General features: G+C 38.4%; 2 protein-coding genes across 2 annotated transcripts in view; one reads left to right on the top strand and one right to left on the bottom strand.

Moving 5' to 3' along the window:
• Positions 1-26,941, bottom strand: part of Psmd1 (proteasome 26S subunit, non-ATPase 1) — a 96,721-nt gene that overhangs the window by 26,363 nt on the left and 43,417 nt on the right. The window lies entirely within an intron of this gene.
• On the top strand, positions 3,710-18,067 carry Htr2b (5-hydroxytryptamine receptor 2B). The gene is made up of 4 exons (XM_004662949.2): positions 3,710-3,842; positions 4,810-5,392; positions 10,748-10,948; positions 15,783-18,067. Exons 2-4 carry the CDS (start codon positions 5,047-5,049, stop codon positions 16,673-16,675), a joined length of 1,440 nt encoding a protein of 479 aa, XP_004663006.2. The 5' UTR covers positions 3,710-3,842; positions 4,810-5,046; the 3' UTR covers positions 16,676-18,067.

The raw sequence follows: 26,941 nt of genomic DNA, 5'->3' as shown, positions 1-26,941 counted from the left end.
AAAATCAGTATAGATTTAGGAAAGAATTTGGTATAAAAGTTAATTCCTTACATGTGCTAATCAATGTGGGGGAGTCTCAAAGAGGTGGGAAGCAAGTCAATTCATAAACTTTATACAATAAGGAGATTGTGTATAAAAATTTCAAATGCATCTGGGTGTGGTGGTGTGCACATCTTTAATCCCAGAACTTGGGACAGAAGTAGGAGGACCACCAAGAGTTTGAGGCCATCCTGAGACTACATAATGAATTGCAAGTAAGCCTGAGCTAGAGTGAGACCCTGCCTCAAAAAAAAAAAAAAAAAAAAAAAAAAAATTCAAATGCATTCTTGAACTTAAAAAATCTGGAACAGTGAAAAACTTTATAGTATCATTATTTCACTTCTTTCTCATTTTTTTGTGCGTGTGTGCCAGAGCAGATCATCAGTGTCCTCCCAATCACTCCCATTTCTTTGAAACAAAGTCTCTTCTCTGAAGGCAACTGCTATTTACTACGAGCCCCAGTGATTCTCCTGTGTCTGCTCTCTACTGAATTGGGGTTACAGGCATGTGTAGCCATGGCCAATTGCCCTCATGCTGAAATATCTCCTCAGCTCCCCTTTTTCATGTTTCTAATGAGCAACCAAAGAGAAGTCTTACAGTGTAACTGGGCTAGGGCTGTCATTAGCTTTTTATAGTTTATTCAATTTTATTTGTATTACTTTGCAGTTTGGGGCCATCTATACTGGATCTTTCTTTCACCAACTATAATTCTAGGTATAAGAATACTTTTGAGGAAAGAATGTCATCATTAGACTAGACTGGCAGTGGCAGTGAAGATGGCAACTTGGGACAGGTTTTTTATTTTTTTTTTCCAAGGTAGGGTCTCACTCTACCTCAGGCTGACCTGGAATTCACTATGTAGTCTCAGGGTGCCTTAAACTCAAGGCAATCCTCCTACCTCTGCTTCCCGTCTGCTAGGATTAAAGGCGTATGCCACCATGACCAGCTCTGGGACAGGTTATTAAGGCCAGACTTTATTCTCATGGATTTGTGATTGGTTTGACCTCCAGCACAATGGGTTTCATGTGCTGAAAACATTTAAAGGCAAAGGTACTGGCAACAACAGCCTGGGATCAGGGATATTTGGGCAAGCAAAATAAGCAGATTGAAAATTCCTGGGAAGAAAAAGGTTAAGGAAGGAGGTATGAGGAATAATAACGGCTTTTAAAAGCTCCCATGTACAATAGCAGAATCAAGAGGACCACAAGCAAGGCCTGTGCTGAAGTGTACTTAAGAAAGGCTTGAGAAACCTTCAACTTTTACCTCAGGCTCAACACAGGCAGGAGATGAGTGCTAATGCAGAGTGGCAATGACCTGGCTGAGCTACAAGGAGTGTACAAACACAAGTTCATTCTGCAAACTGCAGACTTTTTTTTTTTTTTAGATTTTTTTCTTTGGTGGGCACCAGGTGTTTAAGAAATCTATTAAAATACCAGGTAACCATTGAGCTAATAGAACACATGACAAAGAGTACTTTGTAAGAATATTTTACGGGCTGGAGAGATGGCTTAGTGGTTAAGGCACTTGCCTGTGAAGCCTAAGGATCCATGTTTGATCTCTCTCCAGATCTCACGTAAGCCAGATGCACAAAGGTGACGCGAGCGTAAGGTCACATATACGCACTAGGTGGCACAAGCGTCTGGAGTTCAATTGCAGTGGTTGAGGCCCTGGCACGCCAATTCTCTCTCTCTTACACTCTTGCTCTCTCTCTAAAAAATAAAAATAAAAAATTAGGTCTGGAGAGATGGCTTAGCGGTTAAGGCGCTTGCCTGCAAAGCCAAAGGACCTTGATTCAATTCCCCAGGACCCACGTAAGACAGATGCACAAGGTGGCAAGGTGGTGCATGTGTCTGGAGTTTGTTTGCACTGACTGGAGGAGACCTGGTGTGTTCATTCTCTATCTCTCATAAATAAATTTTAAAAAGTATATACATATATTTTAAAGCTGGGCATGGTGTCGCACGCCTTTAATCCCAGCACCCGGGAGGCAGAGGTTAGGAGGATTGCCATGAGTTCAAGGCCACCCTGAAACTACATAGTGAATTCCAGGTCAGCTGGGCTAGAGTGAGACCCTACCTCGAAAAACAAAAAACAAATAAATAAATGTATCTAAACAATATTTTATGGAGTGGAGAGATGGCTTAGTGGTTAAGGCACTTGCCTGCAAAGCCTAAAGATCCATGATTGATATCTTTCCAGATCTCATGTAAGCCAGATGCACAAAGGTGATGCAAAGTGCAAGGTTGCGTATATGCAACAGGTGGCACAAAAGTCTGGAGTTCAATTACAGTGGCTGAGGTCCTGGTGCATCAATACTCTTTCTCTTACACTCTTGCTCTCTCTTAAAAAAAAAAAAAATTAGGGCTGCAGAGATGGCTTAGCCATTAAGGAGCTAACCTGTGAAGGCTAAGAACGTGTGAGACAGTCTTTTGAGTCATTGATGATCAATGGTTAAAGGTACCTCTGACTGGGCTAGGTGTGGTGGTGCACACCTTTAATCCCAGCACTTGGGAGGCAGAGGTAGGACTGGAGTTTGAGGCCACCATGAGACTATGTAGTGAATACCAGGTCATCCTGGGCTAGAATGAAACCCTACCTCAAAAAAAAAAAAAAACATATCAAAACAAATGAATAAGTGTTAGGTTAGGCTTGTATGGCAATTTTTAAATTTATTTTTGAGCTGGGCGTAGTGGCACATGCCTTTAATCCCAGCACTTGGGAGGCAGAGTTAGGAGGATCACCGTGAGTTTGAGGCCACCCTGAGACTACATAGTGAATTCCAGTTCAGCCTGGGCTACAGTGAGACCCTACCTCGGAAAAAAAAAAAATCCAAAAACAAAAAAAATATTTTTGATAGAGAGGGAATGAAAATGAGCATGCCGGGCCTTCATCTGCTGTGAACAAACCAAGTGTGTGAGCCCTCTTATGTGCGTGGCTTATGTGGGACCTGGGGATTCAAACATAAGTTCTTAGGCTTCAGAGGCAAGTGCCTTAACTGCTAAGCCATCTTTCCAGGCCCTGTATGGAAAATTTAAACAGCATAATTGTTAAGATTTATGCCACACTTTTCAGAAAGAAATAGGGCAGAAATGTATTTTTACTACATATCACATACTTTCCCCAAGGTAAAATCTGTGTGGAAAAATTGCCAACAAGCCAACTCTCAAATTTAGAGATCGCTTAAAAATGAGGAGTGACAAAGTTTCTGCCAAAATCCATGTTTACACATAGAATTCAGGTCTTTCTGTGCTCTTCTATATAAGGTTGCAACCAGAGTAAATTAACTGTGCTCCCTAACAAAGGCTCAGAAACTTGGTATGAATCTTGTTTCGCTGCTAAAAGTAAGACCTGTGGAAATAAGGCTAATAGGGGAGAGCCTCCATAAAATAAAACTTCCAGAATGAACATGATATTTTATCTTTTTTTCTCAAATGGAAAAAAACAGCTCAGGCTTATACTAAACAAAACCATCTTAAGCTAAAATAAGAGCTTATTATATCCTCCCAAATATCCAAGAGAACATAAAGAACACAATGCAAATTAAAGGCCATAAACTGGCTTGCCACACTTAACTGGTGGTTTCATGAATTATAATGAATGCTGCTATGTTCTAAACCCGAGTGCATCAGAGAGGAAATAACCTCTTTGGCATGCGCACAGCTATGCAACGCATTTGTTTCACTGCCTGCAACTGCCAAGTCTCAGAATAAGTAAATGAGAGGAGGATTTCTGTCACAGGAGAAACGGGTACACTGAACAGCTACAAGGACGACAAGATGGAGAAAGTCACAGGCAAATGAAAGGTAAGTATTTAGCAAATATATAATATATTAGTCACCCTGAAGAGTTTTGTTTGTTTTTGGTGTTTTGATTTTTACCCTTTAAGAATTCTATTTCCATAGTCTTTTCCTCCCCTTATTCAGTGATGTAAAGTTAATGCTAAAGGGAAGATTTTTTTTTTTGAGAGATTGTTTAAAATAAGGCTTTATGAGTATAATCAACAGATCATTTAATCTTCTCTTAGCCTCTCAAGGGAACTTGGAAGGAAAAAAAAATTAAAACAAAACAGAACTGCTTTACATCTGTTAGACTTAGTGATTTAATTTAAAAACTACTTGTAGAAATATGCTAAGAAAAATTACTAAAAATAATTATTTAGTCTAGTAATATCTATTTATTTTGCCTTCTCTCAAGTTAATAGAGTTATAAAATCAGCGTAAAACTGACATGTATCAACACTAAGATACATCGAACTATAATAACAAATGATTAAATCTATAGATTCCTAGCTGGTAAATCTTTTATTTAGATTTTAGGTAGGCTTGTAGCCTTACTAGGTTTGTGGCCAGCATGAATTGAAATCTCTACTTAGAACTAATTAGTGCTTTGATTATTCTAATTTTCTGTATGTTTTCTAGAGTAAATGTAAAAAGGATTTGCCAGTCAGGTCAGAACACAACCCAGTGTTTCACATATCACTGAGAAATTCATCTATTCCTCTACCATTACCTTTAAGGCAAATAAAGAAATAAAATTATGTGGGAACTGGCTGCATTGTCACAAATGCATACCGATCTACTGTGAAGGGAGAGGTTATTATACTTAGTAAGTTCAAGTGTTGTAACTGCCTTTATGGAAGCAAATTAAATAATGCCATCTATTTATAACTAAGGGGAACTCTGGCATTCAAGTTCAAATTCAACTCTAAAACTACAGAAAAAAAAGAGAAACTAATAATTTATTTTTCTCACCTACTGGTTTCTTTCATAGAGCCTTCTGAAATGGAAGCCTCCAGGAAACAGTGAAAACATGGGTGTCTCAGTTACATGGACAGATGTGAATATGCTCCCATCTTAAGAGAGCTTCAAACTTGTTTTAAAGGAAGGAGTCAACTGTGGCTTTGAATGTTTGGTATGCTACAATGCCTTACAAAAGCAGATGACCAGTTTAGTTACTGACCATGCTGACCACTGCCTGGAACTGGACTGAATCACAGAAAAACAGTGAATGGTTCTCTCTTATAAAATGTCTGAACAAAGCACAATTCCTGAGCATATTTTACAGAATCCATTTGGTCGCTTGATCTTTTTTAACCAGTCTGGATTAAAGACAGAATCAACGCCAGAAGAAATGAAACAGATTGCTGAGCAGGGAAACAAACCGCATTGGGCAGCTCTTCTGATACTCATGGTGATCATCCCTACAATTGGTGGGAACATCCTTGTTATTCTGGCTGTTTCGCTGGAGAAAAGGCTGCAGTATGCTACCAATTACTTTCTAATGTCCTTGGCGGTGGCTGACTTACTGGTTGGATTGTTTGTGATGCCAATTGCCCTCTTGACAATAATGTTTGGTAAGTATTTCCCTTTGTTCCTGCCATCAAACTTCCAGACCCTGCAAAATGATATACTACTAGAGAACTGTAGATTCATTTAATCTTTACTTTCTTTGAAATAAAAGATGGACCTGGATTAAAGATACAGAAGATAACAGTCCCTCAATTTTCAGAATTTTCAATGGTTGATAGTAACTTTAAAAGACTGCAAAAATAATTTCATGGAATAGTTTTATTCTCTTCTCAGCTCTATGTAATAAAATCATTTAAGAGTAACTGAAGATGGCAACATTCATAAATTCTGCATATAATACCTAAAAGTTACAGCAAAAAGACCTATAACCTTTTCTATCATCCATAAATTCACTGAACAAAGCCATCAATAACTAGGACACTTCTGAGACAGGTATGTCCTGGGTTAATTATTATTATTATTATTTTGGTTTTTCAAGGTAGGGTCTCACCATGACCCAGGATGACCTGGAATTCACTATGTAGTCTCAGGGTGGCCTCAAAATTCCAGGTCAGCCTGGGCTAGTGAGACTCTACCTTGATAAAACAAAAGGCTTTATAAAATGATCACCAAATCCCAGTTTAAATCTGTACTGTTCTAAAAAAAAAAAAATCTTACTTTGCCCAATAATATGTGTACCATGAACCTCAATATAATTCCTACATGTGTCATGCAAAGAAAATGTATTAAGTTGCTAAAGGAAACGGAAATGGTCTGGCTCAGAGGATTCTAAGGCATGATAGATTGTTTAATTCCTTTATGGTATCTGACCATCTGTGCTTTCACCAGATCTGTAAGTTAATGAGGTAAGTGGATCAAAGCCTGTGCTATTATGATAATTAAAAATGCAGCTTGAAGCTGGGCGTGATGGCGCACACCTTTAATCCCAGCACTCAGAAGGCAGAGGTAGGAGGATCGCTATGAGTTTGAGGCTACCCTGAGACTACACAGTGAATTCCAGGTCAGCCTGAGCTAGAGTGAGAAATTAAAAAATAAAAAGAGCAGTTTGATACTATGATCTTCGTTATAAAAGATGATACTGAGATAGATAAAAAGTAGTTTCTTTCTTACACACATCATTCTGGTATAAAATTTGGATCAACACAAAGAAGTCTACTGAGAGATTACGAGGGGTCCTACTTCAAAGTCAACATTAAAAAGACATTTAACTTAGCCAATGCTTGACATCAATTGAAATTCTATTAATAAGTCACCTAAAAAATTAACTATTTGTAGTGGGTATAATTTCTAAGAATTATACTTACATGGTAGAATAAACAGTTAAGTTACAGAAGTAAAACTTATTAAATTAGATAGAACATACTCATTTATTAAATTATAAGGTGAAGAAAAATATTTATTCCAACTGTTTTTATAAGTTATAACAGAAAGATAACTGAAATTAAATACTTGTTTCCTAAGATGTAATTAGATGGTACAGGATTTAAACTTCAAGTACATCAAGAAGGGACAAGCAATAATGAATAGGGTTCTACTACTTCAACCAGAGTCTCTATTCTTCTTCTTCTTCTTCTTTTTTTTTTTTTTGAGGTAGGGTCTCACTCTAGCCCACGCTGATCTGGAATTCACTCTGTAGTCTCAGGGTGGCCTTGAACTCATGGTGATCCTCCTACCTCTGCCTTCGGATTAAAGGCGTGCGCCACCACGCCTGGCTTCTATTCTTCATTATTATCTTTTTATCACATTCTTATTTTATAAATGTAGAACTAAGAAAGTAACTAAGTACTGTAACAGAAAATCCAAACAACCTTAGTTCTGAAGTTTGTTCTCATCTCCATAATCATAAGCTTTAAATATAAAATCATATTCTTCAGTAGTTATCTCACTATCATTACATTCATATATGTTGAATCAATAATTAAATGAGTTATGCAGAAGTAGATTTTAAGTTGAAAATCCTTCTTGAGTCCCTAAATATCAAACATCTATTATATGGACAGTACTGTGGTAGGTAATTAAATTATCAGCTTGATTGGCTTGTATATTTTTTAAGATCTTCCTAGATAGCTGGATATAGCAATAGCTCAGTGCTTTTAATTGGTAAACAATGTTACATTGTGGAATTCTGGCTTGTCCACTCACCTGTGGGCATGGGTGGAAATGTATTGTTTCTAACTCTTGGCTATTAGAAATAAACTGCTAATATCATTTAAAAAAAATAAAGAACAGTACTGCTGTACAAGCATGAGGATCTGTGTCTGGATCCCTAGCACCCACTTAAAAGGCAGTCTCAACAATGCATGCTCGGAGAGGCAGGGCCAGTAGGCTGCCTGGGACTTGCCAGCTAGTTTAACTGAATTGGTGGGCTATAGGTTCAGTGAGGTCCTTCATATTAAACAGAAACTGTCTCAAAAATAAAATAAAAATAAATAAAGTGGAGAACAACTGACAACACCCCATGTTGACTTCTGGTGTCCACAAGTGCAGACATACACCTAACACACACACCTTGTGCCCTTTTATATTTTATTCAACCACTAATTTGTGTAACATTTAATTTTATATTGTTTGAATTTTTATTTTACCAAGATCATAGCAACTCTGGCTCAACACTCTTTAAGTTAAGCTAGATCAACTTTTCTGCCATTTCTTCTGATCTGGGAGCACTAGTCTTAGCCTTTACAGCCCTAATGTTTTTATAGTCTTGTTCATAATTCTTAAAATCCATGGTCATAATTCAGTAGTTTATAATTAAAGCCTAAAAGTGGCTGCATTGTAAATACCCGAGCAGGGGAGATGGAGGCAGTAGGAGCACAAACAGGATGCTAGCCTGTGCTACATTGCAAAACCCTGTCTCAAAAACAAGAAACAACAATGAGAGGAGCAGGTGGGGGGGAGGGGGAATACTTGAGCAGGAAGTAATAAATTTAAAAAGATATATCTTCCTGCGTGGTGGCTCATGCCTTTAATCCCAGCATTTGGGAGGCAGAGGTAGGAATATCTTGGATGCCCTGAGACAACATAGTAAATTCCAGGTCAGCCTGAGCTAGAGTGAAACCTTACCTCATAAAAAAGAAGATTTTATATATATATATATATTTACATATATATATATTTTTTTTTTTAATCTTTTTTACAAAAGTGAGTCTATCTCAAGACAATGGACCTCTCCTTTAAAATAGATACTAAATAACAGTTAAAATTCAACTTTAATAAAAAAAATTTTCACTCAAAATTAAACAGATATTTCTCATTTTGTTCCCTACTCCTCTGTACCATACAGCTTTAAATTCAATCACATGCAATGCTCTCTCGTGACAGTGCTCAGAATTAAAGACAAACACACTTATCTTATGTGGATTATTTGACTCCTTCCTTCCTTCCTTCCCTTCTTTCTCTCTCTCTCCCTTTCTTTCTTCTGGTTTTTCAAGGTAGGGCCTCACTCTGGCTCAGGCTGACCTGCAAATAACTATGTAGTCTCAGGGTGGCCTCGAACTCAAGGTGATCCTCCTACCTCTGCCTCCAGAGTGCTGGGATTAAAGGCATGTGCCACCACGCCCGGCCTATTTCTGCTTTTTAATAAAAGGTTTCTATTAATTTAGTGCAGCTACATTAGTTTTCTGTTAGTATCATAAAAGAGTCTATTTACTAGTATTTTAGGAAACTTAAAGATACATTTATATCAATCATAAATCTTATTCTCATTCTTTCTTAAAATTTGATACAATATCTCAATATATCTACTGATTAAAGTAAGGATGTTCTGATTTGTATTAATTTTAATTTCTAATTACTGTTCCGAATTGCATGTCATAAATAATTTAATTCTATTAGAAACAAAGGCTAACAAGGCTTTATAGGCCTAATTAAGCCAGCATGGGAAGCTTTACTTCTTAGTTAGCAATCAGGAGTATCATGGGTCAGAGTCAAATTCCAAAGATGTGTACTTTTCATATAAGAATTCTCTTGTGGCTTCCTGCCCATTGCTACAAGATTTATGACTAAAATTTTCCAGACCTTAATTTTCAGAACGATAATACATGCTTAATAATATCTTGATAAGCATTTAAATTATTAGCAAACTCTTTTAAAAGAAGCTATAGAAACAGCATGTATTCCTGTAACTCAGAGGCAAAAAACAAGATCACAAATTTTAAGTCCAGCTTGAGCTACAGTCCTGTCTAAAAGGGTAGGGAAGTGATAGATAACACAAAAATTCTGAATATAGTGCAAGACAAGTATATGGCTTGTTGGGGGTATAATTCAGTGGTAGAATACTTGCGTAGCATGACTTGAGGCTCAAGTTTCAATCCCTAGCAGCAAGAACCCTTGAGTGTTTTTCATTATATATACAGTCTTACTAGATAAAGTGATCCTTCTGGGACTACAGTCTCATGCTACTGCTCCTAGAATTCTAGAGTATAGCCTCATTTTAGTTCCTACTGTGAAACTCTCCTAATCAGTGATTCTTTTCATTCTACTCAAGACTGCTGGTTTGCTTTGTACTTAGGTCAAAGAATGTGTTGCTGCCTTTGTCTAAGATTCTTTCCCATTGCTGAGAGAACATCTAAGTGCTACAGCTATAAAAATCCAATTGTTTAGGTGCACTCTAAATCCAGGCTTCTCTACCATAATTCTTCTCTCTCTCTCTCTCTTTCTTTTTTTTTTTTTTTTTTTTTGAGATAGTCTCACTCTAGCTCAGGCTGACCTGGAATTCACTAAGTAGTCTCAGGGTGACCTTGAACTCATGGTGATCTTCCTACCTCTGCCTCCTGAGTGCTGGGATTAAAGGTGTGCACCACCATGCCTGGCTATAATTCATTTCTTTATTTAGAGCCACTTCCCAGGAGTATCTTTCTATGAGGCATTGAGTGTCTGTCACAAACAGCAGTAAATCCAGGGGTATCTCAAGACTCAAACACAGTTTCCAGTGCATAGATTTAATTTGCATAGAAATTGCATAGGAACTTGGTTAAACTGCAGAATCTGATCCAATAGGACTGGATGAGATCCAGGAGTCTGCTTTTCCAATAACTTCCCAAGTACTGTTTGTCCTCATTCACTAAGCTGAAAAACACACTTTGAATAGTAAAAGAATATGTTAAATCACTATTTAAGTTTTGGTAAATAAATATCCTCCTCTCTAAACCTACACTGAAACCTAATAATAATTGAATCTACTCATCTGTAAAATCAGTGACACCTCAAAAAAGCCAAGTGACATGAAGACTTCCATTTCAATATGCTTTTTGGATATATACTGCTAATTATAATACTAAGGTAGATGTCTTATTGTTAAAGTATTGTATATATTTTTAAAAGACCACAAAAGAAATGGAGCAAAGGTGAAAATGATGCTAAAAATACTTAACTGCTCAAAATGGTTTTCTTTCTTTCAGAGGCTATGTGGCCCCTCCCACGTGTTTTGTGTCCTGCCTGGCTATTTCTTGATGTTCTCTTTTCAACTGCATCAATCCTGCATCTCTGTGCCATTTCTGTGGATCGTTACATAGCCATTAAAAAGCCAATCCAGGCTAATCAGTATAACTCCCGAGCTACTGCATTCATCAAGATTACAGTGGTATGGTTAATTTCAATAGGTATGTGGGGAATGCTGAGGTGTGGGTGGAGTATATATGTAACATTTGGTTCTATTTGTCTAGAATGACAGGTTGGGCAGGCCAGAAATTTCAGTTTGAGAGGTCAAAGCAGTCCAGTGATATACCATATATTTAACAACAGATCATTAAGGTCAGGTTAGCTTAAGGAACCCACGATCAGAATAAAGTAGCCAAAAAAAAAAAAAAATCATCGTAAACACATCTACAAAGATAAATAGGAAAAAAAAACTCAACACAGCCTCATATCTTGCCAAATTCATCTTGGAAGTCAACATTTCAAAGTGTATGGATTAAGTTCCAGGTCAGCCTAGGCTAGAGTAATACCCTGCCCCTAGATATAAACAAATGAATAATAAATAAATAAACTCTCAGATGATCTGACCAGGCATGGCGGCACAGGCCTGAAATCCAAGCACTCAGAAAGCTGAATTAAGAGAATAACAAAGGTGAAGCCAGCCTGGGCTACACAGAGACCCTGTCTCCAAATAAATAAATAAATTCAGACTATCTCTTAAATACTTGTGAACAAAGTATATGGATTAAAGGCAGTTAAATATTGGCATCAGTATCTTTTAAAAAATAGTTTACTTATTTTCTATTAATTTAAGAGAGAGATATAGAAATAGGCAGAGAGAGAGAGAGAATGGGTGTACCAGGGCTGCCAGCCACTGCAAACAAACTACAGATACATGCGCCCCCTTTTGCATCTGGCTTACATAGGTACTGGGAATCGAACCTGGCTCCTTAGTGCCTTAACAGCTAAGCCATCTCTCCAGCCCCAGTATCTTAAATGTACTTAAAAGCTTTAAGATGGGTGCAGTAAAACTGTTAAAGTGATGTGTAGCAAGATTTAGAGAAAATCAAATTACTTCTAAGCTGTTTTATGCTTCTGTTCTTACCTCTTTTTATTTTTATTTTTTAATTTTAGAAAAAGCAGGAGAGAGAGAGAGAGACAGACAGAGACAGAGAGTGCCAAGTGCAAATTGGCACACCAGGGCCTTGGCCACTCCAATCGAACTCCAGATGCTTGCGCCACCTAGTGGGCAAGGGCAACCTTGTACTTGCCTCACCTTTGTGCATCTGGCTTATGTGGGATCTGTAGAGTTGAACTTGGGACTTAGTCTTCACAGGCAAGCACCTTAACCACTAAGCCATCTCTCCAGCCCTTGTTCTTACCTTTACTACTCAGAGACAGCTGCTATAAGAGTGATTTGGCATGAAGCAAAGCTCTTGTAAGTTAGTATTTAAAAAAACAACAACAAATTTTGCAACAAATACAAGGGGTAAGCAGACTTGCTGCTGCTTCCCAGTATCTTTTAAAAGAGAATGGTTGACAGGGCAGGACAGTGTTCTCATCCCATCCACCACAAAAAGCTAGAGAAAAGATGGGAGACAATGGGGATAATTAAAAATATGAAGTGGAATGAAACTAGTCATTCACTGTAAATGACTCCTTTTTAAAAATTTTTTAAATTTTTTATTCATTTACTTGAGTGTGACAGACAGACAGGGAGGCAGAGAGAGAGAGAGAGAGAGAGAGAGACGGAGAGAGATGGGGGGAGAGAGTGTGGGCACACCAAGGCCTCTAGTCACTGCAAATGAACTCCAGACGCATGTACCCCTTTGTGCATCTGGCTAACATGGGTCCTGGGGAATTGAGCTTTGAACCAGGGTCCTCAGGCTTAACAGGCAAGTGCTTAACTGCTAAGCCATCTCTCCAGCCCTAAATGACTCCTTTTAATGTAAGCTCACTGCAACAAGGAAAAAATAAATCATGTAATGAAGTGTATGTGGAAGTGTATTTATGGGTGTGGCAAGAATACAATGAATTCTTAAGTAGAATTAAAAGACTTAAAACCGTGAAATATGATTAAACCAAATGGGCAAGCAGCCTGTTGGCTAAAGTGGTATATAAACTAAGGCTGGATAACATAAATTTAAAACTAGAATAAATTTTTATTGAGTATCTACAATATGCTAGGTACTACGAATACATGCCCAAAAAAGAAAAGGAACCTTTGCCTGCATGAAAAGCAGATGCATAAACAAGTTACACTAAACTGATACAATACAATACTATGTGGAGGAGAGCAAAACAGAAAAGCCTCCAAAGTTGTAGATTTAGAAATCTTCTTCCTTTTGCAGGTGAGAAAAAAGAAATCTAGAAATTTCAAGTAACTAGCTTAATGAATTTTTGGTGATTTTGGCATCAAAGCCAAGGATAATACCTTTTTCACTTCATCATACTTTACTGTAGAATTAATCACAATTTAATAACTTTGCTAGAAGAAAATGCATATAATAGGATAAATTCAATTTTAAGATTCTACAAAACACTGAAGACAGTTACTTTTTTCTTTTGAATTCAAGTTATGCTATGGTTTGAATGTGTTTGTTAAAGTTCATGTGTTGAAAGCTTAAGATTCAATATGAAGCAGTGTTGAGGGATAGGACTTTTAAAAGTTGATGAAGTCACAAGGGCTCTTCCTTCATGAACAGCTTAAACCTTTATTAAAGAGAATAGGTTCACCCTTATACAGGATGAGTTTAGCCTCTTCTCTTGCTTTCTCTCTGTCATGAGATACTTTCTGCCATGTTATATGTAGCAAGAGGGCTTTCACAAAAGCTGGGCATGGAGGCACACACCTCTGAGTTCAAGACCAGCCTGGGACTAGAGTGAGCTCCAGGTCAGCCTGGGCTAGAGTGAGACACTAACTCAAAACAAAACAAAACAAAACAAAACAAAACAAGGCTCTCACAAGGTATAACTCCTGGATCTTGGACTTTCTAGATCCAAAACTATAAGCTAAGTACATTACTATTCAGTATAAACTATCTAGGCTGTGGTACTGTGCTCTAGTGGCAGAAAATGAACCATGATGCCTAGGTAACATGTAGCAACAGTAAATATAGAAAGTAAAAGTAAAGATATAAAAAGTATTAGTGACAAAGTTATTGACCAAGCCAACATAGTGAATTCTAGGTTAGTCTGGGCTAGAGTGAGACCCTACCTTGAAAAAAAAAAAGTTATTGACCAACATGCTGGGTAGGAAAGTAACTTGACCTTGATGACTGGATTACTAGCATGTGGAAAATAAAGAAGAGTGAGATTATAGACAAAGATAGCAGTATAAAGATATAGTGCTCTCCAGAACTTAAGAGAACAGAGCAAAAAGGAAAACCACAGATTAATCACTGGGACCTCATGAAATTACAAAGATTTTGCACTGCAAAGGACACAGTGAAAAAAGCAAAGAGGCAACCTACAGAATGGGAAAAAAATCTTCGCCAGCTATATATCTGATAGAGGATTAATATCTAGGATATACAAAGAACTCAAAAAGTTAAATAACAAGGAATCAAACAAGCCAATCAAAAAATGGGCTATGGAGCTAAATAGAGCATTCTCAAAACAAGAAATACGAATGGCATATAAGCATCTAAAAAAATGTTCTACATCACTAGTCATCAGGGAAATGCAGATTAAAACTACATTGAGATTCCATCTCACTCCTGTCAGATTGGCCACCATCATGAAAACAAATGATCATAAATGTTGGCGGGGATGTGGAAAAAGAAGAACCCTTCTACACTGCTGGTGGGAATGCAATCTGATCCAGCCATTGTGGAAATCAGTGTGGAGGTTCCTAAAACAGCTAAATATTGATCTACCATATGACCCAGCTATAGCACTCCTAGGCGTATATCCAAAGGACTCATCTCATTTCCTTAGAAGTACGTGCTCAACCATGTTTATTGCTGCTCAATTTATAATAGCTGGGAAATGGAACCAGCCTAGATGTCCCTCAACTGATGAGTGGATAATGAAGATGTGGCACATTTATACAATGGAGTTCTACTCAGCGGTAAAGAAAAATGAAGTTATGAAATTTGCATAAAAAGGGATGGACCTGGAAAGGATTATACTAAGTGAGGTAACCCAGGCCCAGAAAGCCAAGCGCCACATGTTCTCTCTCATATGTGGATCCTAGCTACAGATGATTGGGCTTCTGGGTGAGAAGGAAAATACTTAGTAGCAGAGGCCAGTAAGTTAAAAAGGAAACATAAAGGGAAGAGAAAGGAAGGGAGGAGGGTACTTAATAGGTTGATATTGTATACATGTAAGTATAATGATTAAGATGGGGAGGTAATATGATGTAGAATGGAATTTCAAAGGGGAAAGTGTCAGGGGGGAGGGAGGGAATTACCATGGGATATTTTTTTTATAATCATGGAAAATGTTAATAAAAATTTAAAAATTAAAAAAAAAGAAAAAAAAAAGATATAGTGCTCTCCAGAACTTAAGAAAACAGAGCAAAAAGGAAAAGATAAGAGGTCATGATTTTTGATAGAGGCTCATTCCAAGCAGATTTATGTAAGGAATAATTAGCATTGAAGGGTGTGGCTACATTTCAATAAATTTACAAAAAGAGACTGTCAGCAAGATTTAGCCCTCAAAGCTGGGTGGCTAAAGGCATTGCTTGCCTGAGTTTGATTCCCCAGTACCCACATAATGCCAGATGCACAAAATGGCACATGCATCTGGAGTTTGTTTGCAGCAGGAAGAGGCCCTGGCATATCTGTTCCCTCTCTCCTCATAAATAAATAAAAATTTAAAAACAAACATCAGATTTATTTGCTTAGATTTTATCTTTTTTAGGCTAAGCTGATACATGCATGACATTTTCTAAAAAGGGGGTCCAAGGAATTACAATGTACTTATCAGCATAGCATTATGATAACATCTGAATGGAATTAATTTAAGAGTACAGGTCACAAAATAACTCAATTTATCTTGTTTCCTCTTCTTCAGGCATTGCCATTCCAATTCCAATTAAAGGGATAGACACTAATGTGCTTAACCCAAACAATATCACCTGTGAACTGAAAAGGGAGCGCTTTGGCAATTTCATGCTCTTTGGCTCGCTAGCAGCCTTTTTTACACCTCTTGCCATCATGATTGTCACCTACTTTCTTACCATCCATGCTTTACGAAAGAAAGCTTACTTGGTCAAAAACAAGCCATCAGAACGCCTAACTTGGTGGACTGTGTCCACGGTGTTCCAAAAGGAAGAAACATCTTTCTCATCACCTGAAAAGGTAGCAATGCTGGATGGCTCTCACAAGGACAAAACTCTGCCTAACTCAAGTGATAAAACACTTAAGCAAAGAATGTCCTTGGTTGGAAAAAAGTCAGCACAAACCATTTCCAATGAACAGAGAGCCTCAAAGGTACTTGGCATTGTGTTTTTTCTATTTTTGCTTATGTGGTGCCCCTTTTTTATTACAAATGTGACTTTAGCTTTATGTGATTCCTGCAACCAGAGTACTCTCAAAATGCTCCTGGAGATATTCGTGTGGATAGGCTACATTTCTTCAGGGGTGAATCCTCTGGTCTATACTCTCTTCAACAAGACATTTCGGGAAGCATTTGTCCGATACATCACCTGCAATTACCGAGCCACAAAATCAGTCAAATCTCTTAGGAAATGCTCCAGTAAGATCTACTTCCGGAGTCCAGTGGCAGAGAATTCTAAATTCTTCATGAAACATGGAATTCGAAATGGGATTAATCCTGCCCTGTACCAGAGCCCCATGAGGCTCCGAAGTTCAACCATTCAGTCTTCATCAATCATTTTACTAGATACACTTCTCCTCACTGAAAATGAAGGCAGCAAAACTGAGGAGCAAGTCAGTTACCTATAGCAGAACTGAAAGTCTTCAACTAACAACGATGAGTAAGGATGTCAAGAATTGTACAAAGAATTTTATGTCATGTATCAAATCATTTCCTCAAAATAAGAGTTAAATATGAAAACTATCCATTACCTTATTTGGACAAAATTATTCCATGAAATAAGTAGTTTTGTATGGCTATAAATAAAAACAACCCAGAACTCTGGTTTGCAAAGGAAATGAAATTAAATAAGTCAGATCATAAAAAAATTTATTTTGTTCTAAATGTATGAAAAGCTGTGCTAAGAATGAAGTAAGAAAAAATAAAAGCATTGAGCCGGGTGTGGTGGCGCATGCCTTTAATCCCAGCACTTGGGAGGCAGAGGTAGGAGGATCCCTGTGAGTTCGAGACCACCCTGAGACTCCATGGGCTACAGTGAGACCCCACCTTGAAAATAAATAAATAAATAAAAGCATTAACCCTTTAGACAGCAGTGACAAGAGATAAGGATAAGCACATAGAGCCAAGTGTGGAGGCGCACACCTTTAATCCCAGCACTCAGAAAGCAGAGGTAGGAGGGTCACCATGAGTTCAAGGTCACCCTGAAAACTACATAGTGAATTCCAGATCAGCAGGGCCTAGAGTGAGACCCTACCTAGAGGTCCCCCCCCCCCAGTGTGTCCCTAGTTAAGAATGGCTAATGATGAGGAAACTGTCTGGAAGAGATAGTCATCAGATATCACACAAAGTAAGAGGATCTCAAAACTAGAACTGTTAGATGGCTATTAATAAGCACCTGATTAGCTGAGGTACTGGAAAAAGAGAAAGCAAATGAAATCACCCCTGGATACATGAACCATCTATTAATGAACAGGCTGAGAACTGGAAGTATGGGACCTCAAGCCTAGAAACTAAACAGTATTTGAGCTCATAAACTTAGATTACTGCACTGCTGACTCTTTTCCCAATGACTTGGCTAACCTTCCAGCACAATTTATTTTCAATTATTTCATTTTACATCATTAGATCTGTGAACAAGATCAGCTTATGGAACCTACTGGACAGCTGACTGAATTGAAAAATGATATTTAGTCATGTGAGTCTCTCACCTTCTTTTTCTTTTGTTTTTTCAAGGTAGGGTCTCACTCTAGCTCAGGCTGACCTGGAATTCACTATGTAGTCTCAGGGTAGCCCCAAACTCACGGTGATACTCCCAACTCTTCTCCCAAGTGTTGGGATTAAAGGCATGTGCCACCATGCCTAACTTTTTCTGTAGTTCTTACAGGGTTGAATACATAGTAATTACTCAGTAAATGGCAGCCACCTAATTATTTTTTGAAAAACCCTGCCTTTGGGCAGGAGAGATAGCTGAGTGGTTAAGGCACCTGCTTGTGAAGCCTAAGGACTCATGTTTGACTCTCCAGATCCAGATCCTATGTAATAAGGTGACTTACGTGTGCAAGGTTGCACATGTGACCAAGGTTACACACGTTTGGAGTTCAATTGCAGTGGCTGGAGGCTTGGTGTGCCAATATTCTCTCTCTCATATGAAGGCATGTGCCACCATGTCCAGCAAAAACAAACAAACAAAAAACCCTGCCCTATTTACTTTTAAAGAAATATTTATTTATTTATTTATTCGAGAGACAATGAGAGAGAGAAAGAGGCAGATAGTGAGAGAATGGGCACACCAGGGCTTCCAGCCACTGCAAATGAACTCCAGAAGCATGCGTCACCTTGTGCATCTGGCTTTACGTGGGTACTTGGGAATTGAACTTGTGTCCTTAGGCTTTGCAGGAAAGCACATAAACTGCTGAGCCATCTCTCCAGCCGCGTCTATTTACTTTTAATGTATATGTTTAATACTATTTCTATGACCTGTAAATAAATTTGGGTTAGGGAGCTGGTAATGAAGACAGCCATGCCATAGTACTTCCCATATGAAGCTGACTCATCCTCATGTCTACTGCTCTATCACCGAGCCTTCCTAGGCAATTCAGTTTAGAGTAATGATTTTATAAGATGTGCTGGTTATTGAAAATTATTTCTTAGAATGTGGATCTAGTACATAGATTCCAACCTGTAAGCTATACATATGTGTTTATGTACTATTTAAGCAAAGTATATGTCAAAATTTTAACCCCTTAATCATCAAAGTTTTAAGCACTCCTCCCTATAATGGTCTTAACACTTTCAGCAGTACTTAAGATGGCTTATTTCAGATGAGACAAAATAACTTATATCCTTAAATTAAAAATCAATAAAATTCCAGACACACCACAAAAGTCATTCTGTTTTGGCTCAAGGTTCTAATCTGATGAATTTGGCATTAGATCTATATTCTTGCGAAGGTATACAGACTTTTTTTTTGTTGCCTGCCTGGTGCCATGGGTCAAACCCAGAGGCTCATGAACGTTAAGCAAATGCTTTATAACTGGGCCCTCCACAAAGCACCAACAAGACAAGCTTTCAGATATTGTGACAGTATTCAAAACTGTGTAATTTGGGCTGGAGAAATGGCTTAGTGGTTAAGGCACTTTCCTGAAAAGCCAAAGGACCAAGGGTCGATTGCCCAGGACCCATGTAAGCCAGATGCACAAGGTGATGCATGTACCTGGAGTTCATTTGCAGTGGCTGGATGCCCTGGAACACCACTCTTTCTATCTGCCCCTTTCTCTCTCAAATAAATAAATAAAAACAAAATATTTTTTAAAGTGCATAATTTATACATGTGAAGGTGAACATAATTGTTTCAATACATCTAAACAACAGAGTTGACAGTAACAGTGGCAAAGCTCTGCCATGGACTATCTTCTCAGAGGTTCTGTACTCTTTCCAGATTTGTGTTCATGCTTAAATATATCCATACTTGGAAAACCAACTGTAATACTCATAATCAATTTTGCCTCAAATATTATAGAAATCCATTAAGAGATCTTTCTACAACTATAATGTGATCATTCTGGCATTTCCAGAATAATCTATAGAATGAAATACATTAATATCAACTATTTCTGTTTTTTTTTCTTCTCTTTTTATTTGAGAGATACAGAAAGAAGCAGAGAAGGCTGGAGGGATGACTTAGCGGTTAAGATGTTTACCTGCAAAGCCAAAGAACCCAGGTTCAATTCCCCAGGATCCACATTAGCCAGATGCACAAGGGGGTGTCTAAGAGTTTGTCTGCAATGGCTGGAGGCCCTGGCATGCCATTCTCCCTCTCTCCCTCTTCCTCTGTCAAATAAATAAAGATATAAAAAAAAGAAAAGAAAGAGACAGAAAGAGAAAGAGAGAGCGCACGTACAAGTGCATGCATAATTGAGAATGGGTGCACCAGGGCCTCCAGTCACTGCAAATGAACTCCAGATGCATGCGCCACCTTATACATCTGGCTTATATGGGTCCTTTATTTTTTCAGGCAAGCATCTTAACCACTAAGCCATCTCTCCAGCCCTCTATTTATTTATTTTCAAGGACAGAATGAATGAATATGGCCTCCAGCCACTGTAAAAGAACTCCTGATATATGTGCCACTTTGTGCACCTGGCTATACATGGGTACTAGGGATCGAACCTGTCCTTAAGCTTTGCATACAAGTGCCTTAACTGCTGAGTCATCTCTTCAGCCCTGTTTTTTCTTTTTCTTTGAAGCAGGGTTCCACTCTAACCCAGGTTAACCTTGAACTCATAGTGATTCTCATACCTTAGTTTCCCAAGTGTTGGGATTAAAGATATATGCCATCATGCCTGAAAAAAGAACACAGTTCCAAATATTTGCCACTTTGGTATAAAACTGATATCTCATAAATACTTTAAAAATGTATAATTTAGCCAGGTGTGGTTGATCATGCCTTTAATCCAAGCACTTGGGACGCTGAGGTCAGAGTCACCATGAATTCAAGGATAGCCTGGACTATGTACTTAGTGAGTTGCAAGTCAGCTTAGGCTACAGTGATTCCCTGACTAAAAATAAAATAAAGAAAAAAAAGAAAAGAAATAAATCAGTTGAGTGTGGTGGTGCATGCCTTTAATCCCAGCACTCAGGAGACAGAGGTAGGAGAATCAACGTGAGTTCAAGGCAACCCTGAGACTTCCTAATGAGTTCCATGTCAGCCGGGGCTACAGTGAGACCTTGAAAAGAAAAAAGTCTGTAATTTGTGAATAAATTCAGGAAGAGAGTTCCCCTAAGGAAACAAGGGATTTCATTTAACAGTATTACCATTGAAGAATAGCTTGTAGCTGGTCTAGAAAATTTTTTCTTTAAAATTTTAATTTATTTTTATTTGAGACAGACAGAGACAGACAGAGAGAGAGAGAGAGAGACAGAGAGAGAGACAGAGGGGGTGGGGGAGGAGAAAATGGGCACGCCAGGGCCTTTAGCCACTGCAAATGAACTCCAGATGCACCTTGTGCATTTGGCTTATGTAAGATCTCGAGAATGGAACTTGGGTCTTTAGGCTTCATAGACAAATACCTTAACTGCTAAGCCATCTCTCCAGCCCTAGATTTATTATTATTATTATTATTTTATTTTTTGAGGTAGGGTCTCACTCTAGCCCAGGCTGACCTGGAATTCACTATGGAGTTTCAGGGTGGCCTGGAACTCACGGCAATCCTCCTATCTCTGCCTTCCGAGTGCTGGGATTAAAGGCATGCGCCACCACGCCTGGCTCCTAGAATTATTTTTGCAAAAGTCTTTTCACTCTATTCCATATTACTGTCAACTAGTCAAGAGGGAATAACAAAGGTGTAGGAGAATGAAAATAACAAAAATAAAGGACCCAGAACACAAAAGAGAACGACATAGAGTGGGCATGTAGCAGTGGTAGGATGCTAACATAGTGTGCATGAGTGTGTATGTTCAGTCCTTAGCATAGCCAACAAGCTAAAAAGTTAATATATTGTAAAGATGAGTCATGCAATATTTGTTGACTGGCAGATTTGTTGGGTTTCTTTAAATTATAAGGCTTGTGTGAAAAAACATACATGCACCAAGGAGTACCACATCTTCTTCTAAAAGCATACAGATATATATACTGGGAAATATTTAACTTCCAATTTTAACAGCTTAAACCATAGCACCCAGGGGTGTAAGATTTTTTTTTTAAGGTAGGGTCTCACTCTGGCTCAGGCTGACCTGTAGTCTCAGGGTGGTCTAGCTCTCATGGCAATCTTCCTACCTCTGCCTCCCAAGTGCTGGGATTAAAGGCAAGCACCACCACACCCGGCAGATTATCTGATTGTCAACTTGTTCACCATTCCCACTCACTTTCAGTAAGTGTATAAAGAAAAGTATTTCTTTCTTTTTTTAAATATGCCTCTCCAGTGTCAAGTTAAAATAGTTTAAGTTCATTTCAAATGAGTTCTAGTTGATGTCAAATATAGTACTATACAAAGAGTTGCAGTAATCAATCTGTTGACTAGGTTGTTGACAATAGGGCTGATAATCACTTAGTTTGGTGTTCTACTAGAAGTGATTTACATGGGTATAAATTAGTGTATTAGGTTCATTTCAACTTAGACCACTTTGCAGTTCAATTTCTTTCCTATTGTATTATTTTTTAATGACAGGGTCTCACTATGTAGCCTATGTTGGGCTTTGGATTTTTGACTCTTTTGAGGCTAGGGTTACAGATGTGCACCACATCATGTGTGGCAATGTTTTTAACCCCTCTTTCATTTTTAATTCTTTTTTTTTTTTTTTTTTTGGTTCTTTTGAGGTAAGCTCTCATTCTAGCCCAGGCTGACTCTGGGAACTCACTCTGTAATCCAGGCTAGCCTCTAACACAGTGATCTTCAACCTCCTGAGTGCTGGGATTTGTACTACCATGCCTGAATACCCCCACCACCTTTTTTTCAATGTTGGGGATCAAACCTAGAGTCTTGTATATCCGTAGCCCAATTTTTTACATTGATCATAATCATTATAAACAAGTAATAATTCAAAAAACTTTAAGGAACATAAAACTATTTTAACTCCATCAACAGTCTTGTGAATAAAGGAAGTAATGTATATGGGAATTCTATACAATTTAATTTTAGCTGATGAAGTACAAATAAATGTTTACTCACAGGTTTTCAGTACTGGTGTCCAATAAACATATCTAAAATGTTTCAAAAAATTAATTAAATAAATTCTTAAAGTATGGAAGAAGCAAGTATCTGCAAAGTTGTTTGTAAAGTGACATCTAGAGGCCAGGCATGGTGGTACATGCCAGTAATACTAGCACATCAGTGGCTGAGTGAGATCCAAGTCAGCCTGGATACCTCGAAGGAAAAAAAGACATCCACAGGGAAAAGAAAAAAAGATGTAGTGGAGCACATACTTGAATCTAAGTGATATCAATCAGAAAACCTATAACAATCTTAAAATATAGGACATATATTTCCTCATTATTAAAGTTCACAAGGAAATTTGAGAATAAAAATGTTTTATCGAGACATCATCAGGAAAACAGCTCTGACTAAAGTGCATGGAGAAGGCTGACATCTATCATAAGATTGTTTAGAATCACCAATCTATATTTTAGTTTCTCCATAATGGGAAAACTTTTTGCTAATTATTTTGGAATTTAATATCCTTATCTTTAAAAACTATGTATTGATTTCTCCACTTGTAAAAATTTACACTGGGGAAAATGCACTAAACTAAAATTTACCAAACCTGGTTTTAACTCTAGCCCCTTAAACTGATTAACTGTATATAATTTTTTTATCTATAAAATAAACTTTACACTTTTTTTTTTCCCCTTGAGGTAGGGTTTCACTCTAGCCAAGGCTGACCTGGAATTCACTATGTAGTCTCAGGGTGGCCTGGAACTCACATCAATCCTCCTATCTCTGCCTCCTGAATGCTGGGATTAAAGGTGTGCACCACCACACCCAGCTTGAAGGTTCCTACCTCTCACAGAACTATATAGAGGGAAACAATTCATAAAGATCTCCTAATTAGCTATACAAAGGAGTGCATGCTTTTAATCCCAGTGACCTAGGAAGCTGAGGCAGGACAATTACTTGAGACCAGAAGTTTGGGACCAGCCTGGCAAACAGTGAGAATCTATCTTGGAAAAAGTTCCTGAGAGGTAGCTATCACATAACTCATCAACTACCTCTGACTGTACTGGTCTGAAGTAAAGAGCTACTAGCAAAATCTACAATCAGCTAACAGGAAACTGAGAACTTAGCAAATGTATGAGCTATAGGAAAGGCAAGGACAGAAATAAATTATGACAATCAGAGCAATGACCGGTAAAAAGGGAAGAATAATAGGTCCATACATCAAATTAAAAGAGAGACAATGGACAGAGGGAGGGGGTATGACAAAGAGCAGAGCTATGAAGGAGAAAGTGGGGAAGAGGAAGGGAATAACATGGTTTGTTGTATAAAAGTGTAAAAGTTATCAATAAGAATATATATATCAATAAGAATATATATAATTAAGATTTTTTAAACAAATAGGTTCATAAAACCCATCAACTTCCTGAGTAGCAGTATATATACCCTAACCTACTGACTTATGTTGATATAAAATGTACGTTCACTGACAACAGTAAGAATTTACACCTAGTAATGACAAAACAAAACAACACTAACAGACAAATATGAATAGGAGTTTCAAAAAATTACTGTGTTGGGCTGGAGAGATGGCTTAGCGGTTAAGCGCTTGCCTGTGAAGCCTAAGAACCCCGGTTCGAGGCTCGGTTCCCCAGGTCCCATGTTAGCCAGATGCATGAGGGGGTGCATGCGTCTGGAGTTCGTTTGCAGAGGCTGGAAGCCCTGGAGTGCCCATTCTCTCTCTCTCTCTCCCTCTATCTGTCTTTCTCTCTGTGTCTATCACTCTCAAATAAAGAAATAAAGAAATAATACTATCAAAAAAAAAAAAACTTATTGTGTGTGTGTGTGAGAATGCATGTGTCATAGTGCTTGTGTGGCGTTCTGAGGACAATCTCAGGTGTTGCTTTTTATCTTCCACTCTGTTTGAGGCAGGCTCTCTCTCCCCTTTTTTTTTTTTTTGAGGTAAGATCTTGCTTTTGCCCAACCTGACTTGGAATTCACTATGTAGTAGTCTGAGGGTGGCCTCAAACTCACAGTGATCCTCTCAAGTTCTGGGATTAAAGGTGTGCACCCCATGCCTGATTATTCTTTTTTTTTTTTTTTTTTAATGTATTAGTTTATTTGTAAGGAGAAAGAGAGCAAGACAGAGAGAGAGAGAGAGAGAGAGAGAATGAAAATGTGAATGGAGCACCAGGGTCTCTAGCCTTTGCAAATGAACTCCAGGTACATGTGCCACCATGTGCATCTGGCTTACGTGGGTTCTGGGGAATTAAACCTGGGTCCTTAAGCTTTGTAGGCAAGCACCTTAACTGCCAAGCCATCTCTCTAGCCCAACAATGATTTTTATACCAGAGAGATACACAGACTTGCCACATAACCTGCCTTAGATTTTAGTCTCAGAGCTAATCAGTGCCTGCCTGAAGTAAGTACACATGTGGGGAGGTAACTATAGAATTGTATTGGCAAATATTGGAAGAAAAACAGAAAATGGCAAAGATATTAAAAGAAAACAAGTGGTTAAATATTCCAATGTTTAAATGCACAAAGTGGTGCATGTGTCAGAAGGCCCTGGCACACCTATACTCTTTCTGTTTGCCTGCCTCTCTCAAAAAGATAAAGTGGAGACAGAGCTAATCAAAATCAAAGAAGATATAAGTAAATCACACTGAAACCTACTTCTTTGGACAATGGAACATTCAGGAGCCACAGATTGCTACTAGAAAATTTTCAGTGCCAGGGATGGGATGCCTTCCAGGGAGTTGTTTGTTAGGGAGGTCCCTGATGCCCCAAAACATAACAGGCCATTGCCGAGGCCCTTGGTTTCCCACCAGGAATAGATGCTAAGACCCTACTGCTTAAGACTCCAGATACTTGAGCTGCAAGGCCACTGAGACATCCTACTGGAACTGAGCTGAAAAACACCTCCAGGTAGACCAGCTGACAGAAAGCTGGAAAAAGCCACGCTGCATGCAGTACAATGGGAGAGAGAAATCACCAGTTAAGATATCCAACAGTGGACACTGCAAGCCTTAAATCTGACCAGCAAGGCCATATTAGCCAACAGGTACAACAGTGGCACGTCTATTATGGGGGAAACCAATCACCCTCTAATTTAACTGGAGGTCTGCTCCATGGGAGAAAATACATCCCTGATACTGAAAATCTAAAACAGGGGTAGTCATGAGCCCTAGGGGTGTTACATCTGCTGGTGTCTGACTAAAAGTATATACTCTGTGCACCGAACTGCCCACTAAGTACTTCTTTTAATGTTCATACCCATATATTAATGCTACTCTCCCTTTTGGTTGGAGAATCTTCTCTTTTCAGATGGCAGTGACCTTGGGATGACTCAGAAGGCACCATGGTGCTGAGAAGAAGTGACAGAGGAGTGCTCAGCACTGAAATATCTCAATCACACCTTCCATGGCTCAGGGTCCATTGTGGAAGAGGTGGTGGAAAGAATGTAAGAAACAAAAGAAGGGTAGGACTCCACACAATGTGGTTCTCCAAACACAAAATGGCCTGGATATCCATAACCTCATAGTGCTTCACACTACCTACACAAGACCATCATAATAGGAGGAAAAAGATCATGACATCAAAATAAAAGACTGAGCCAGGCGTGGTGGCGCACGCCTTTAATCCCAGCTCTTGGGAGGCAGAGCTAGGAGGATCGCTGTGAGTTCGAGGCCACCCTGAGACTACATAGTGAATTCCAGGTCAGCCTGAGCCAGAGTGAGACCCTACCTCGAAAAACCAAAAAAATAAAAATAAAAAAAAAATAAAAAAAGACTGATTGAGAGAGGGAGGGGATATGATGGAGAGTGGAGTTTCAAAAGGGAAAGTGGGGGGAGGGAGGTAATTACCATGCGATACTGTTTATAATTATGGAGCTGTCAATAAAAACAAAAAAAAAGAAAGAAAGAAAACAAGTGGCTAAATATTCCAATGTTTAAGAACAGAAAAAGGAGAACTCAAGAAATTAAAAGTCTAACTAATCCAGGTGTGGTGGCACATGCTTTTAATCCCAACACTCGGGAGGCAGGGGTAAGAGGATCACTGGGAGTTCCACGCCAGCCTGAAACTAGTGATACCCTACCTTGAAAAAAAAAAACGGTCTAAGAATCTATTGCACGTCTTTTGGGGAAAAACGGAAATAGCTTATTGCATGTAGCTTTTACTAAATAGTGTAAGAGATATCAATAAACAGAAACTTTGATAAAAAAGTGCCACATAAGGGCTGGG

Source organism: Jaculus jaculus, chromosome 4 (assembly GCF_020740685.1).
Source record: "Jaculus jaculus isolate mJacJac1 chromosome 4, mJacJac1.mat.Y.cur, whole genome shotgun sequence".
In the NCBI taxonomy this organism is placed as follows: domain Eukaryota; kingdom Metazoa; phylum Chordata; class Mammalia; order Rodentia; family Dipodidae; genus Jaculus; species Jaculus jaculus.
This window is presented reverse-complemented; position numbering and strand designations above follow the sequence as displayed.

Bases quoted from the DNA above. Each gene is read 5' to 3' on its own strand.
- Htr2b (XM_004662949.2), top strand. From the start codon at position 5,047: ATGGTTCTCTCTTATAAAATGTCTGAACAAAGCACAATTCCTGAGCAT. The intron at 5,393-10,747 runs GTAAGTATTTCC...TCTTTCTTTCAG, and splicing joins CCTCTTGACAATAATGTTTG to AGGCTATGTGGCCCCTCCCA. The intron at 10,949-15,782 runs GTATGTGGGGAA...CCTCTTCTTCAG, and splicing joins GGTATGGTTAATTTCAATAG to GCATTGCCATTCCAATTCCA.